This window comes from Delphinapterus leucas, chromosome 11, assembly GCF_059928025.1.
Source record: "Delphinapterus leucas isolate spDelLeu-1000000601 "Yukka" chromosome 11, BTC_Dleu_Yukka2, whole genome shotgun sequence".
Taxonomy (NCBI): domain Eukaryota; kingdom Metazoa; phylum Chordata; class Mammalia; order Artiodactyla; family Monodontidae; genus Delphinapterus; species Delphinapterus leucas.
The window spans coordinates 7,130,503-7,145,540 of NC_143139.1; the positions used below are offsets into that span (position 1 = coordinate 7,130,503).

Sequence of the window (15,038 nt, forward strand, 5' to 3'; positions counted from 1 at the left end):
AATTTACAACATGGAGAATATAGTCAAGAATATTGTAATAACTTTGTATGGTGACAGATGGTAACTGAACTTAGCATGGTGATCATTTTGTAAAGTATAGAAATATCTGATCACTATGCCGTGCACCTGGAAAAACAAAGAGATGTGATAGAGCAAAGGATGCGTCAAATTGGTTAGAAAGGGTCCTGATGCAACATGATTGAACTGAAGCCGCTAACTCTCTTGAAAAACATCCCCTACGCTTTCCAACATGGTTTGAGAGTCAAGATGAGAAATAAGCACACAAATCCAAAATGACACTTATGAATAAAAACTGTGAGAAATGACCATTTCCAGTAGTAAAGAGAGCACTGATAGCCCACGGTGTGATCCGGCATTAGAGATACTCAAAATATCTCCTTTGGATACTCCTAATCAACCACTTGTAATAAGAAGGAGCTGGGGCTTCCCTGGTGGCGCAGTGGTTGAGAGTCCGCCTGCCGATGCAGGGGACACGGGTTCGTGCCCCGGTCCGGGAAGATCCCACATGCCGCGGAGCGGCTGGGCCCGTGAGCCGTGGCCGCTGAGCCTGCGCGTCCGGAGCCTGTGCTCCGCAACGGGAGAGGCCACAACAGTGAGAGGCCCGCGTACAGCAAAAAAAAAAAAAAAAAAAAAGAAGGAGCTGGATGAGTGTGTATATAATACTTCTATGGATGAGGAAAAGTAATTTCCCCTCTGTGTTCTAGGTTCTTGGCTGAGACACCCCTGTAATTAAAGACAGGTTAATAAGAGGAAAGCAGAATAGAAGTTTAAAAACATGTATACCTTCTGTATATATGGGAGATCCCTAGGAAAACTGAGTAACTCCCAGAAATGGCCCAGGCCATCACCTTAAATACCATCTTCCACTAAAGACAGAAGATGTTGGTGGAGGGGCAGCCAGTTAAGGGAGGATATCAAGCAAAGCACAGGAGGGTATGGTTGTTACGTAGTCAGTCCCTGCAGGCTAGATATTCTGTTTCCTTCAAAGAAGCTGGAAGCATGTGTGTATAACCTTCTGTATTTTTTTTATAATTAAAAAGATTTATTATTTATTTTTGGCTGCATTGGGTCTTCATTGCTGCACGCGGGCTTTCTCTCGTTGTGGCGAGCGGGGCTACTCTTTGTTGCAGTGCACGGGAGCCTCATTGCGGTGGCTTCCCTTGTTGTGGAGCACGGGCTCTAGGTGCGCAGCCTTCAGTAGTTGTGGCTCGCGGGCTCTAGAGAGCAGGCTCAGTCGTTGTGGCGCACGGGCTTAGCTGCTCTGTAACATGTGGGATCTTCCCGGACCAGGGCTCGAACCCATGTTGCCTGCATTGGCAGGGGGATTCTTAACCACTGAGCCACCAGGGAAGTCCCAAACCTTCTGTTTTTTAATCTTGGTGGCTAATTAAAAAATTTAAAAAATTCTGTGTAGGCCAGTACTATATAAGGCAAATCAAACACATTTGCTGGGTAGTTTTGGCATATTTTCTCTCAGTGGCCTCATACTTTCGGGTCAGTTCACCTGTGTAGTGAGAGGCAGAGGATGGTGGTCCCAGCCTAACTTGGGATTCATTCTTACGCGGCTCTCTCTGGGGAATGGGCGAGGTGAGTGTATCAGTAATCTACTTGCACAAGGAGCTTCCTGGGAGAGAATGCAACCAAAGGCAAGGAGGAACTTGGTCTGATATGCTCAACTCATAACAAAATCTCTGGATCAGGGTTGACGTGAGACTCTCCACACTGGACTGTGACTCCTATATGGGCAAGGACCGTGTCATTTTGGGTACACTGTGCATCCGGAGCTTAGCGGAGCCTGGAACGTAGTAGATACTCAGTAAATGTTGACTGAAGGACTGGCTGACTGACTGCATTCTTATTACTGCCCAGTGCCTGTCACTCAAGTTGGTTTTTGTTTGTTTGTTTGTTTGTTTGTTCTTTTTGCGGTACGCGGGCCTCTCACTGTTGTGGCCTCTCCCGTTGCGGAGCACAGGCTCCGGAAGAGCAGGCCAGGCAGCCATGGCCCACGGGCCCAGCCGCTCCGCGGCACGTGGGATCTTCCCGGACCGGGACACGAGCCCGTGTCCCCTGCATCGGCAGGCGGATTCTTAACCACTGCGCCATCAGGGAAGTCCCCACATTTTTATTTGTATGTTAACAAAACAAGCCTTCTTTATTTATGTTTAACTCTTGATCCCAGAAAATTTCAAATGTACACTAAAGAAAATAATATAATAAACTCCCATTACCCAACACTTCAATAATTACAAATTATGGACAGTTTTGTTTCATCTATAATCCCCCCTCACTCCCACCTCTGCCCCCAGTATTTTAGAGCAAATAGGCTTCCTTAAAAAATAGGACTTTTGAACTTAGTGATTACACAGTTCGCATGTCTATTTCTCTTTTGTCACCTCATCAAGACACTAGATAGAGTAAGGCACCACTTTTTGTAAACTTGAAGTAGCACAACAACAGTATCAACAAAGTCTCATTTTATTTATTTATTTGCATGTTTACTTTTTTAAAAAAATTTTTTGGCTGCGTTGGGTCTTTTTTGTGCACAGCCTTTCTCTAGTTGCGGCGAGCAGGGGCTACTCTTCGTTGCGGTGTGTGGGCTTCTCATTGCGCTGCCTTCTCTTGTTGTGGAGCGTGGGCTCTAGGCGCGTGGGTTTCAGTAGTTTTGGCACGCGGGCTCAGTAGTTGCGGCGCATGGGCTTAGTCGCTCCGCGGCATGTGGGATCTTCCTGGACCAGGGCTCGAACCCTTTTTCCCCTGCGTTGGCAGGCGGATTCTTAACCACTGCGCCACCAGGGAAGCCCCTGTGCAATCGTTGTTAATCGCCCGAACAGTGCCATCAAGTGCTTATATTTGTGCTTAAAAACTTGCTCTCATATCAATAGCTTTGGAATAGAAGTTAGATGTGATAAATGGTTCTGGAGAAGGCCAGGCTCCACACAGCCAGTATTGTTTGTTTAGAATAGTTGCCCACATTTCAACACTTCTGAAATCGGGTGCGTCTTATAATCAATCATACATCATAGTTTAATTGGCAGCTTTAAAAATGTCTAGTGGTGTGTATGTAAGCTAAGGGAGCATCTTCACTTGATGAGGCTGTAGATCTGTTGGAATTCAGTCACTAAGACAGGGGTAGAAAGTGACAAGGGACAGAAGGAGAGCTGGGAGGTCAGGGAAGTCTCTGTGGAGGAGTTGTACACACCCACCACCCCTTGGTCCCTTATCTGAAGCTCTACATTCCAAAAGGCTCTGGAAACAAAGTGGGGTTTTTTTTGGTACCAAAACTCATTTGGCAGAAAAACCTAATTTGAACTAATGTGAAGTCATTTATAAATATAATATATAATGATAACTAAATGATAACTTTATTCTACTCACTGTGAAGATCAGCCTGTTTAACTGCAGAAATATTGATGTTTGATGACGGAGTGTTATCTCAGCCCCTTGCGGGGGGAGGGACAGGAGGAGATGTTACCTAATATTGGGGTATTGGGTCTGTATACCGCATTGGCACTGTATTCTTCTTCTTATTATTATTAATTTTTTCTTTTTCTCTCTTTTTTTTTTTTTCTTATTTTTTTGTTTTGGCCTTGGTGCGCGGCTTGTAGGATCTTAGATCCCCAACCAGGGATCCATCGAACCCAGGCCCCGGGCAGTGAAAGCGCAGAGCCCTAACCACTGCACCGCCAGGGAATTCCCTGCACTGTCTTTTAAAAGGCCATAAAATTCTGAATTTTGAAGCATATCTTGACCCAAGGGTAATGGATAAAGGACTCTGGATTGTATCTGAACTGCAGGTTTATGGGTGGATATCATTTAGATGTGTGAAGATGTGGAGGGGATTTTAGGAAGAGGAAAAAGCACCATCCCCCAGCATCTGGGATCTAGGTATAAGTCGTTATCCAACCATTACGTTTGCTTTAAAGGCAGAGATGACCTGCATTTCTGATAATTCATGATTCATACGCAGTTGGAGGGCTGGACTTTCTGGGTTTGGCTTTTCCCTACAGTATTAATGCCCTCCTTTTCCCACAAATCACCTGACTTCCCCGAAAACTCTGTAACACACCCTTTGGCTAAAAAAGAGCATTAGGCAACTGGTGAAATTCCCCAATCCCTCCTTTCTCCCCCTGTGGTCTGGGAAAGAGGAATCTCAGGCCTCAGTATGCAGTTCTTGTTTCAAAAGCAGAGGGCGCTCCAGGATCAAGGCTGAGTTCCCCTTTCCCTAAGTCATGGTCTCCCAGCCCCCTCTTTGTTAGGATCAGGGAATTTCAGACATACACACTGGGGTAGAGAATCACAGGAACGGAACCAGGACAGGGAGGCGGAGGTTCCTGCACCCAGGCCCTATGCTGCTCTTCCTGGGAGCCGGCAGGGTTGCCCGGCACGCCCACTGGCAAGAGAGACAGGACTGACCCACTTGTTCCCATCAGCTTCTGAAGGTAAAAACCTTAAAATCAAAGAGCAGAGCTTTGATGGAGGAAAAAGGAAGGCAGAAAACTTTACATAGGAAGGTTTTGGGCAAAGATGGAGGGCTGGAAAGAGCAGAACCCAGAGGGAGAATATAGGCCACTTATTTCTCTTAGGTTGACCCCATCCACCCCCATGTCACCCCACCACCTACCACTGTTTTCAGGGTTAGAAGCATATTTGGCAACACTTTTCTAAGAACTGTGGGGAGATGGCTTGTCTTTTTAGTAAAGGTTAAAAAAAAAAACTGGAAAATTAAGGTAGGAAATTGAGGGAATACTTTTCCTTTCCTTTCATGCTTCTTGTCATTCAGCTGTCCCTTTTCTCCTTCCACATCCAACCCTGTCTCAGACCACTTCTCCCAAGGTCACTGCCTTCCCCTAGGAAAAGAAGCTCATTCCTCCATCAGTGGTCATTGGGAGAAATACATGCAATAATACACAGTCAGGAGAGCTGGTTCGAGGTGATAAGGGGGATCCTTGTCAAAAGAAGAGGGAGGCATGTCATAGGTGGATGGTCATGATGGGGAAAGACTCCTGAAATCCTGAGCGGAAAAGGGGATATATATTGTTCTGTTAGGGCAGGAGGGAGACTGTCCGAGTCGGGGCTGGGGTGGGTGTTGAGGGTGAGGGAGGAGAACAGAGGAAGCAGAAAACTGGGAGAAATTACTCATTATTTTGGAGAAAAACTGGGAGAAGGTCCTGAGAAGCCAGGGGAGAAGGATAAGATGTAGTTTCAATCTAGAACCAGGGCGAGTGTGAGAGGATGGGTGTCGTCCAGTGATGATAAATGATATGGCTCTGTTGAACCTCTGTGTTATTCTTACCAAGGTGACATTGGCCCCTTACCACCCAAGCAGGTGCCTGTGTGCTTGTTAGACAAATACAGCCAGGTCTGCCACCGCTTTAGGTCCAAAGTCTAGAGGTGCAGAGAGCCAGGACCAAGAGACGAGCTGCTCACCAGGGATGGACCAATTGCCAGAGATGTGGTGAGTGATCACGGGTCTACGGAGATGTATGTGGACCCCATTCCCTTTCTCTTCTCAAGAAAATGGCTCAGATCTGAAGCCTGGGTTTTGCTTTGACCTAGGCCTTTTTCCTTCATTCCAACCCAAGATTCTCCTCCAAGTGCTGGTGCCCTTTGCCCTTCCCATCCCTTCTCCCTGCACTTGTCTGCTGGCACCTGGGTCACCCACCTCTCCATATGCCTTTTTTATTTTTTCAGGTGCATTGTCCTGTTTTCACTTTTGGCATGGGTTTATGCTGAGCCTACTATGTATGGGGAGATCCTGTCCCCCAACTATCCTCAGGCATACCCCAATGAAGTAAAGAAGTCTTGGGACATAGAAGTTCCTGAAGGGTACGGGATCCACCTTTACTTTACCCATCTGGACATAGAGCTGTCCGAGAACTGCGCATATGACTCAGTGCAGGTATACTGCAATAAGCACGTAAAGGATGGGGCTGGGCTGGTGGGCTGAGAGGATGCAGGAGGGGGTGCCCCCGACATACAGTGAGCTGCGCTCACATAGTCCTAAGACGGGAAATGGTCCAGTCTCTCTGTCCCTTTTTCTCTGACCTCCATACCAAAATATTACCCTTTCCTAGTTTCTTTTGACTCTTCTCTTAGATAATGTCAGGAGGCCTGGAAGAAGGGAAACTCTGTGGACAGAGGACCGGCAAGAATCCCAACTCCCCAGTGGTGGAAGAGTTCCAAGTCCCATACAACAAACTCCAGGTGATCTTCAAGTCAGACTTCTCCAACGAAGAGCGTTTCACTGGGTTTGCTGCATACTACGTTGCTGTAGGTAAGGCTCACCCCTCTGTGTGCCTCATTGATCCAACCACATGATTAGAAGCCGGACAAACATTGAGCAATGCAGGGAGTGAGGGTTCTGTTTATAACTCTTATGAAGTGTTGACTTGGCTTGGATCCCTCCGTGAATTGCTTTTGTGAAATTCAAATGCATAATCATATCCTGGTAATGATGATAGTAATGATAAAAAAGAGATAATAGGCAGTAATTTATTGAGAACCACTATGAACTGGGCACTGTGTTAAGAACTTTACCTATATTAATTTAATCTTCACCTCAATTCTTTAACTAGGTGTTATTATATCTACTTAAAGATAGGGGAAGTAAGGACTAAGGAAGTTAAATAAGTTGTGAAGACTCACACAAGGAATGTATGGTATTCAAACCCATTTAACATATGGCAAACAAACTTTCAGATTCTGTGTGCGTCTCCAGCTATCTCCAGGGTAGAATGAAATCAGGACACCTCATAAAGCCACAGTATTTTTAGACTTGACAGAAGCGCCAACAGCATATAAAGTAATACATGTACTAATTGTTCCTTCCTGCAGAAGACATTATCAAGTTCAGCTTGCAGAGTGTTGTCTCTGGAGCTGAAACGCTCTGTTTGTGAGAAAGGTCAAGGGTCTCTGGCACTGAGAGCTCCCCTATAGCTGTGCAATGGTAGAGCGCAACTCCGGAATCATAGTTCACAAGAGTAGTATAGAATAATACCATCCTGAAATGTGATTCATTGAATGTCTTTAAGCAACAGACCCTTCCTACTTTTCTTATCCTTGCAGTGTGGCGCTTAACCTCATTCTTCCTTCTAGGTCTCTGTCCTTGACCTCAATCTTTCTCTACTCTTTGTAGATGTAAATGAGTGCACAGACTTTGCAGACGCCCCTTGCAGCCACTTCTGCAACAACTTCATTGGTGGTTACTTCTGCTCCTGCCCGCCAGAATACTTCCTCCATGATGATATGAGGAATTGCGGAGGTGAGCTTGGCATCAAGAAGGGTGCACGTTCCCTGGGATTTGGAATGGCTTGAGGCTTCACTAGGGGGCTTGTCTACCCTTCGATCTTGATTAGCCTCAGCCTTGACTTGGCATCGATTTTTATTTTTTAATAGTTTACAAGCTGATTTCTTTCTTTCCTTTTTAAAATTTATTTATTTATTTTTGGCTGCATTGGGTCTTTGCTGCTCCACGCAGGCTTTCTCTAGTTGGGGCGAGCGGGGACTACTCTTCTTCGTTGCACTGCGCGGGCTTCTCATTGTGGTGGCTTCTCCTGTTGCGGAGCACGGGCTCTAGGTGCGCAGGCTCAGTAGCTGTGGTGCACGGGCTTAGCTGCTCCGCGGCACGTGGGATCTTCCCGGACCAGGGATCGAACCCGTGTCCCCTGCATTGGCAGGTGGATTCTTAACCACTGCGCCACCAGGGAAGTCTGGCATCTATTTTTAGTTACCCGTAAACTGAAGGGGAGCTACAAGGGTGGAGGAAGACAAACCTACAGGGTCAAGTTAATTAATTGGAGAAGAGAGATAGGTGCCTGTGTCAACCCGGGGCTCTCCATAACCGTGAAAGGCTCTATCATCAGCAAAGTGATGGAAACCCAATAGGTATTGGGTATCTCTGCTGATATGTGTTGGGTATGAAATTGTGGCATGTGGGCTTCAATCAATCAATGTGATAGTCAATCACTGTGGACTGTCAGTTCATGAGAAGCATCATAGCAAAAGGCAGGGACTCCTTTGCTTGACTCTATATTTGATTCTCCTTTTCTCTTTTTCTCCCTTAGTCAGCTGCAGTGGGGATGTATTCACCACACCGATTGGGGAGCTCACAAGTCCCAATTATCCCAGTCTATACCCAGAGAACTCGAGGTGTGACTATCAGATCCTGTTGGAGGAGGGGTTCCAAGTGGTGGTGACTATGCAGAGAGAAGATTTTGATGTGGAACCAGCTGATTCTGAGGGCCGCTGCGCTGACAGTTTACTTGTGCGTGATGGATGATGAACTTCTCTCCCAACTCACACAGAGAGATTTCTCCTTGAAGACAAATTACATAGCTTTCTGCCCCTTCTTTTCTTTTTTTCCCCTCCTTCTTATTTTATTTTACTTTTTTTTTTTTTTTTTTTTTTGCGGTACGCGGGCCTCCCAGTGCTGTGGCCTCTCCCGTTGCGGAGCACAGGCTCCGGACGCGCAGGCTCAGCGGCCATGGCTCACGGGCCCAGCCGCTCCGCGGCATGTGGGATCTCCCCGGACCGGGGCACGAACCCGCGTCCCCTGCATCGGCAGGCGGACTCTCAACCACTGCGCCACCAGGGAAGCCCTAATTTTACTTTTGTCCCTTCCATTTTGCCTTTTTATTTCAGTTCTTTCTCTCTTCTTATTTCATCATTTTGTTTCTCTTCAGTTTGTTGCAGGAAACCAGCAATTTGGTCCTTACTGTGGTAATGGATTCCCTGGGCCACTAACTATTGAAACCAAGAGTAATGCTCTCAATATCACTTTCCAAACTGATGAAACAGAGCAAAAAAAGGGATGGAGATTTCGTTACCATGGAGATCGTGAGTAACTTAGAAGTTGCTCTTTGGTTGGTGGTACCAAAGTCCTTGCACAATGTAAAATCAAAACAGGTAGATTGCTGTATGGATAGGTATCCTGAGAATACTTCACTTCCTCAGCAGGACCTAAACCTGTCAGTAGTTGCTAGAAATGCCTCAACTTCCAGGAATCTTTCAACTGGACCTGTGAATGCAGACAGCTTGGGGGTGGTTCATTAGTAATGCCATATTAATTAATTAATAATTTTTTTCGCTGTACCGTGTGGCATGTGGGATCTTAGTTCCCCAACCAGGGGTCGAACAGGTGCCCTCGGCAGTGAAAGCACCAAGTCCTAACCACTGGACCGCCAGGGCATTCATTCCCTGTCGTATTATTTTAGACACCTCCATATTGGAATGCTGGGCGTCAGGATTGAGGATGACTGAACAACTGTAGAAAGTGTGAGAATGATGTAAATATCATGGAGATTCTCCTATTTGGTAAAAAGTTTTTTCCTATCCTTTCCAAGCAATCCCTTGTCCTAAAGAAGTCACTGCCAATTCTTTTTGGGAGCCTGATAGAGCAAAATATGTGTTCAAAGATGTGGTGAAGATAACCTGTGTGGATGGGTTTGAAGTTGTACAGGTAAAGCACCGTTAGAGGCTTCTCTCTTGTCCCTAGGTCGGGATGAGCATACTGGAATTGTCTAATCATTTACCGAGCGTTCTCGCTCCAGCAAAGGTCTAACACCTCCTCCATAAAGAGAACCGTTCAGGATCTTTAGTCTTTCCTTGTCAGTCATGAAGATCCTTGGACAGCATGACATTCCCTTTTTGACTTTGGTCTTCCTGGGGCAGTGGGGGCTGATATGCTGGGACAAAGTTGTCTTTTAGCCCCAACTCCTGGGTGCTTTGGGTCATTCTGCTACGATGTCCCCAAGCTTCTTGTGGTGAGGACTCCTCATTGATCCAAGGCCAGAGATCGATTCCATTTCTGGATTTTGATTCCCTATATCTCTCCTTATAAATTAATGGAGATGTTTATTATTGTCCAGGGAAGTGTTGGCTTGACATCTTTCTATTCTACTTGCCAAAGCAATGGAAAGTGGAGTAATTCCAAACTGCGGTGTCAACGTATGTACCTCTTTAAAATGGGACTCTTTTTTTTTTTTCCTCCCAAAGGGAATGGAAAGATTAGTGCATTAAGATATAAATGCATGGTTTCCTCTTAGGCTTGTGAGAGAGTAGATTGAGTTTTTGAAGGGAAGTTTGTCATGGGGTCCCAGTCCTGATCTGATCCCTGTCAGACTAGCAGGTTTCTTCCAAAGAAAGAGGCTATGAGATTGGTAGAGTTAATAGCATTATATGGGTCCATTCCTTCAGAGGCCTCACCAACCACTGAGAACCAGGTTCATCCTTGTAGCTTTCAAGGGGCTATCAGACCTGGCGGGACTCAGTGGGCTAGGGTGTTGAGGGATGCCAGTCGGAGACCATGGCCACAGAGAGGCTGACATGGGGGATTCATCCCAGGTGTGCTTATGGCTGTGGGGAGTGGGGAAGGGGTGAGGAACACGGCTGGGAGGATGGACTGGCCCAGTGACTCTTCCTGGGAGGAAGTGGCCGTCCTGACCATCTCTCCTGCCTTCCTCTCGTAGCCGTGGACTGTGGCGCTCCCGAACCCATTCGGCATGGTAGAGTCGAAGATCCAGAAAACACTCTATTTGGTTCTGTCACTCGCTACACTTGTGAGAAGCCATATTACTACATGGAAAATGAAAGAAGCGGTAGGTTTCTTTGACTAAAGAAAAGAGAAAGAAAGAATGAGAGTGTTGGAGGGTGAATAGCACAGTCTTCCTGGGTTGGGTGCTCCCTGTGGTGGAAGCACGGGGCCCTAACCACTGAGCCACCAGGGAAGTCCCCTGACCAACTATTTAATGTAGAACAGGAGTAATGCTTCCAGCTTCAAGTCATTATTCTATGATGCCTGACTTTCTCGATGGAGAGGCCTTGGTGGTGCTGGATGAAGGTCTGGTTGGCTCACAATATGTCCCACTTCATTGCTTTTAATTTAATTTAATTTCTTTTCCCACTTGAAGCACTTTCCCAGCCTCTGCGGTAACCCTCTTCCCTCTGCTTTGGAGACTGTTCCTTCCCCTCCCTTGGCAGGATAGGGGCCAGAGAGATTGTTTGGAGGATGTTCTCAGGATTCTTTTCTAGTTGGTTTGATCTGATTTTGCCTCCTCAAATCCCAGAGGTGCTAAGGCTCTGAACAAAAAGGGGTGGGGGGGACAGACTCCAGAAGATGTGATGGTGAGTGTGTCCCCTGTCCCTTATGCTGTTCCAGAGGAGTATCGCTGCGCTGGCAACGGGAGCTGGGTGAACGAGCTGCTGGGCGCAGAGCTGCCAAAATGTGTTGCAGGTAATCAGGGCTCAGGCTTGTGTAGAGAGCACGGCCACAGGTGTGGTTGCATGGATCTCACCTTCTAAAAGTAGCTGTAATCCTCTTGGGAAGGGACTTGACAGTCTGGGCTGCCAGAGTCTAGCTCAGTGAGGTGGAGACAAAGCTGGGCCGTGGACCTGCCAGGGCCTTGGGGAATTCATCAACCACACTGTCAGGCCGACGGACGGGAAAGAGAAACGTCAGCCGGTGACAGTTGGTGTCAGAGTCTGGGCCAGTTAGGTTTGGTAATGTAGATGTAGTAAGGGCGTCTAGGATTGCTGAAAACAGGGCCTGAAATAAGAGAGAGAGGATTCAACATTCAGAAACAAGACTACTCGAAGAGCCTAGCTATTATATTAAAAGTCTATCTGACAACAAGATATAGAGGAATAAAAGGAATAAGGGGTTGCGTAGAGATCAGAGTTGAGTAGAAGAAGGCTCCCAGGCAAAGCCAGAATAATAATAGTCATCCTCTCAGTAACAACAGTGTGACTGAGAGCTGGGGACCGAGCTAGCTCTCAATCAAATGATCGAATGCAATCAAACAATTGCATTTATTATCTCATTCAATTAAGTCTTTGCAACAATGCTCTGGGGTAGGTGTTATTGGTCCCATTTTACAGTTGAGGGAATTCAGTGCAAGTTCAGAGTTAGGAAGGGACATGGTTAGGCTTTGAACCCAGGTCTGCCTGTTATGTTCAACTCGGAGTCCATTCAGGCTGACTAGTGAGGGATTTAGGAAAGCCAACTTTATCTGAAATAAAATTCTGTTTTAGTTGTATTCAGTAATGGCAAAGCAATCAAACCTGGATCCAGTCAGTGGGGGATGAGATGAAAGATGGAAAAAGAGAACCGTCCACAGGTTACTAGGAGGGACTCAGCTGCAATCAGGACTTGAGAAAAGAAGGTGATAAGTGTTTGATCTGGGCATCAGCGGAGGGTAGAATGCTTCCCTCCCCTAACACCTGTATGAGGACAGGGTTGCCCAGCTCTGGCTCCCAGCTGGGCCCCCGGCCCCACGTGCCGAGCCTGGGGTGAAGTGTCCTCCCCACACTGTGAGTTAAGCTGTCCATGGTGTGAGGCTCGTTTGGGTTCAGTAATTCGCACACGGCCTCAGTTTAAACCAGTCTTTCCCACAAGCAGGCTTTTGGCACTGGCAAAGTGGGATGTTTGGTCCTTAGGTCAGTTCAGGATGAGTCAGGCGCTGAGATCGTTGACCAGATATTTGGCTATGTTGTGCTGAGAACGGAACGCTGAGGCCCAGCAGGTGTTTGAGTGGCTGTAGGATTTGCAGGGGGCCAGCAATCTACTCTGCTCCCTTCCCATCTTGTTTTTGTTCCTCCCTAGTCTGTGGCGTCCCTGGTGAGCCCTTTACAGGAAAACAGAGGATATTTGGAGGCTCCATGGCAAAGATTGAAAATTTCCCCTGGCAAGTCTTCTTCCCGAACCCCCGGGCCGGCGGGGCTCTCATTGACGAGCACTGGGTGCTGACAGCTGCCCACACCGTGGAGGGAAACCGTGACCCAGTGATGTACGTTGGATCTACCTCAGTGGTCACTTCACAATTGGCAAAGGCCCAGATGCTCACTGCTGAGAAAGTGTTTATTCATCCCGGTTGGAAGGTCCTGGATGCCTCGGAAATACGGAAGAATTTTGACAATGACATTGCGCTGGTGCGGCTGCAAGACCCGGTGAAAATGGGACCCACTGTCTCCCCTATCTGCCTGCCAGGCACCTCCTCAGAATATAACCCCTCAGTGGGATATCTGGGGCTGATCTCAGGCTGGGGCCGAACAAATACCAAAGATCATGTTATTTACCTCAGAGGGGCAAAATTACCTGTTGTTCCCTTAGCAAAGTGCCGGGAGCTGAAGGGGCTAAATCCCGGAATAGATATAAATTCCTTTGTTTTTACTGAGAACATGATCTGTGCTGGAGGTGAGAAGGGTGTTGATAGCTGTGAAGGGGACAGCGGTGGGGCCTTTGCTCTACAGGTCCCTAATGAAGAGAATACCAAATTCTATGTCGCTGGCTTGGTGTCCTGGGGCCCCCAGTGCGGTACCTATGGGATCTACACTCGTGTCAAGAACTATGTTGACTGGATCATGAAGACGATGCAGGAAAATAGTGCCCCCAGTGGAGGCTAACCGCACAGATCCCACCAGCCTCTCTACGGGCTGTGACCCATCTGTTGCTTTCTGTTCCTCACAATAATCCCATTATTTCACCATGACTGAGAGAAGACATGGGAGTATGATTTAACTAGAACTTGATTGTTGGGATACCTGGTTGGAGGTGGGGTTTGATCATGTCGTTGTGTCGGTCATTCAGTGTAGTTGGAGTCCCTGGGGTCCTCTCCCCTGAATCTGTCCTGTGGACAACAGTGTGGGAAGGGACGCTTATCTTGTCCTGTTCCACTGGGAGCCCTCTTTCCTGATGATTGCCTCCTGTTCCAGTTCTGACTCTGCAATTCATTGTGGGGCACACCCTTGATTTTTGTTTCCCCTTTACCTGTTTGCAGTTTATCATTATCAGTGTCTACTATCTACCGGTAATAAAGCATGTTTATAACCCAGTTCTCGCTGACTTGGCTTATTCCACATCAAGACTTCAGCACCATAGAAAGGGAGTGCGATGGGCTGTTGTGTCCTGGAAATTCGGGCCCCTAGCGGCTAATATTTAATTGTCATGAAAACAGGGAACTCAGTTTCTCTCCTCTCTTCCAATTGACATTTACTGAGTATTGTGGATTAGCGTAACGTCAACACAAGGTACCGTGTTCTGTTTTTGAAATTCATCAAATGTACTCGAACCTCACTCAGACATCCACATACAACAGTTAGAATTGGCTGTTTAAGATCTTTCAGTCTAAAATTTTGTGGTATAAATGGTTTCAATATGTCTCCTGAAGATGGCTTTTCCTTTAGCGTGCATTTGTATAATACAGTATTATGACTCAATGAGAAAGACAAACAAAAGAAATTCAGTATGTGCTCACATCTGCCTTCCTGGTGGTTTTGGTTAATTTGTCAGTCAGGCAACAACGTCTTCTCTGGATTGAACTGTGCACCGAGATGTTATAGCTCGTCTTGGTGAGGAGGGACCCAAAGACTCCCTTCTACTTTTTTCCAAGGGAACAGAAAAACAAACAAGTGAGCAACAAACAATTCCTCATCCCCACAAAATGATTAGTGGTGAAAAAGGACCAGACAATAGAGACTAGTATTTTTTTTTTTTTTTTTTTTGCTGTACGCGGACCTCTGACTGTCGTGGCCTCTCCCGTTGCGGAGCACAGGCTCCGGGCGCATAGGCTCAGTAGCCATGGCTCACGGGCCCAGCCGCTCCGCGGCACGTGGGATCTTCCCGGACCGGGACATGAACCTGCGTCCCCTGCATCGGCAGGCGGACTCTCAACCGCTGCGCCACCAGGGAAGCCCGAGACTAGTATTTTTTTTTAAATTGCGGTATAGTTGATTTACAATTTTGTGAATATATATATATTCTTTTTCATATTCTTTTCCATTAGGGTTTATTACAGGATATTGAATATAATTCCCTGTGCTATATAGTGGCACCTTGTTTTTCATCTATGTTATATATAGTAGTTTGGAATCTGCTAATCCCAAACTCATAATTTATCCCTCCCCCTGCTTTCCCCTTTGGTAACCATAAGTTTGTTTTATATGCAGAGATTAGTATTTTTTAAACTGAGGACAGAAGAGCTATCTTAGGGTGGCCATTGCCCTAACAAGGTGTCTTACGAAAG

At 46.7% G+C, this 15,038-nt stretch overlaps 1 protein-coding gene across 2 annotated transcripts; it reads left to right on the forward strand.

Annotated features, from left to right (window-relative positions):
- Positions 1-4,369: 4,369 nt before the first annotated feature.
- C1S (complement C1s) lies at positions 4,370-14,009 on the forward strand. Of its 2 annotated transcripts, none has more exons than XM_022577475.3 (12): positions 4,370-4,460; positions 5,345-5,476; positions 5,713-5,920; positions 6,118-6,295; positions 7,157-7,282; positions 8,085-8,284; positions 8,703-8,856; positions 9,363-9,478; positions 9,888-9,966; positions 10,488-10,616; positions 11,177-11,251; positions 12,620-14,009. In XM_022577475.3, the coding sequence occupies exons 2-12, from the start codon at positions 5,454-5,456 to the stop codon at positions 13,417-13,419; spliced, it is 2,088 nt and encodes a 695-aa protein (XP_022433183.1). In that variant the 5' UTR covers positions 4,370-4,460; positions 5,345-5,453; the 3' UTR covers positions 13,420-14,009. The 2 variants fall into 2 exon arrangements, with proteins under 2 accessions (XP_022433183.1, XP_022433185.1); XM_022577477.3 differs by having other exon boundaries at positions 4,378-4,460; positions 5,398-5,476; positions 12,620-14,008.
- The last annotated feature ends 1,029 nt before the right edge of the window (positions 14,010-15,038 follow it).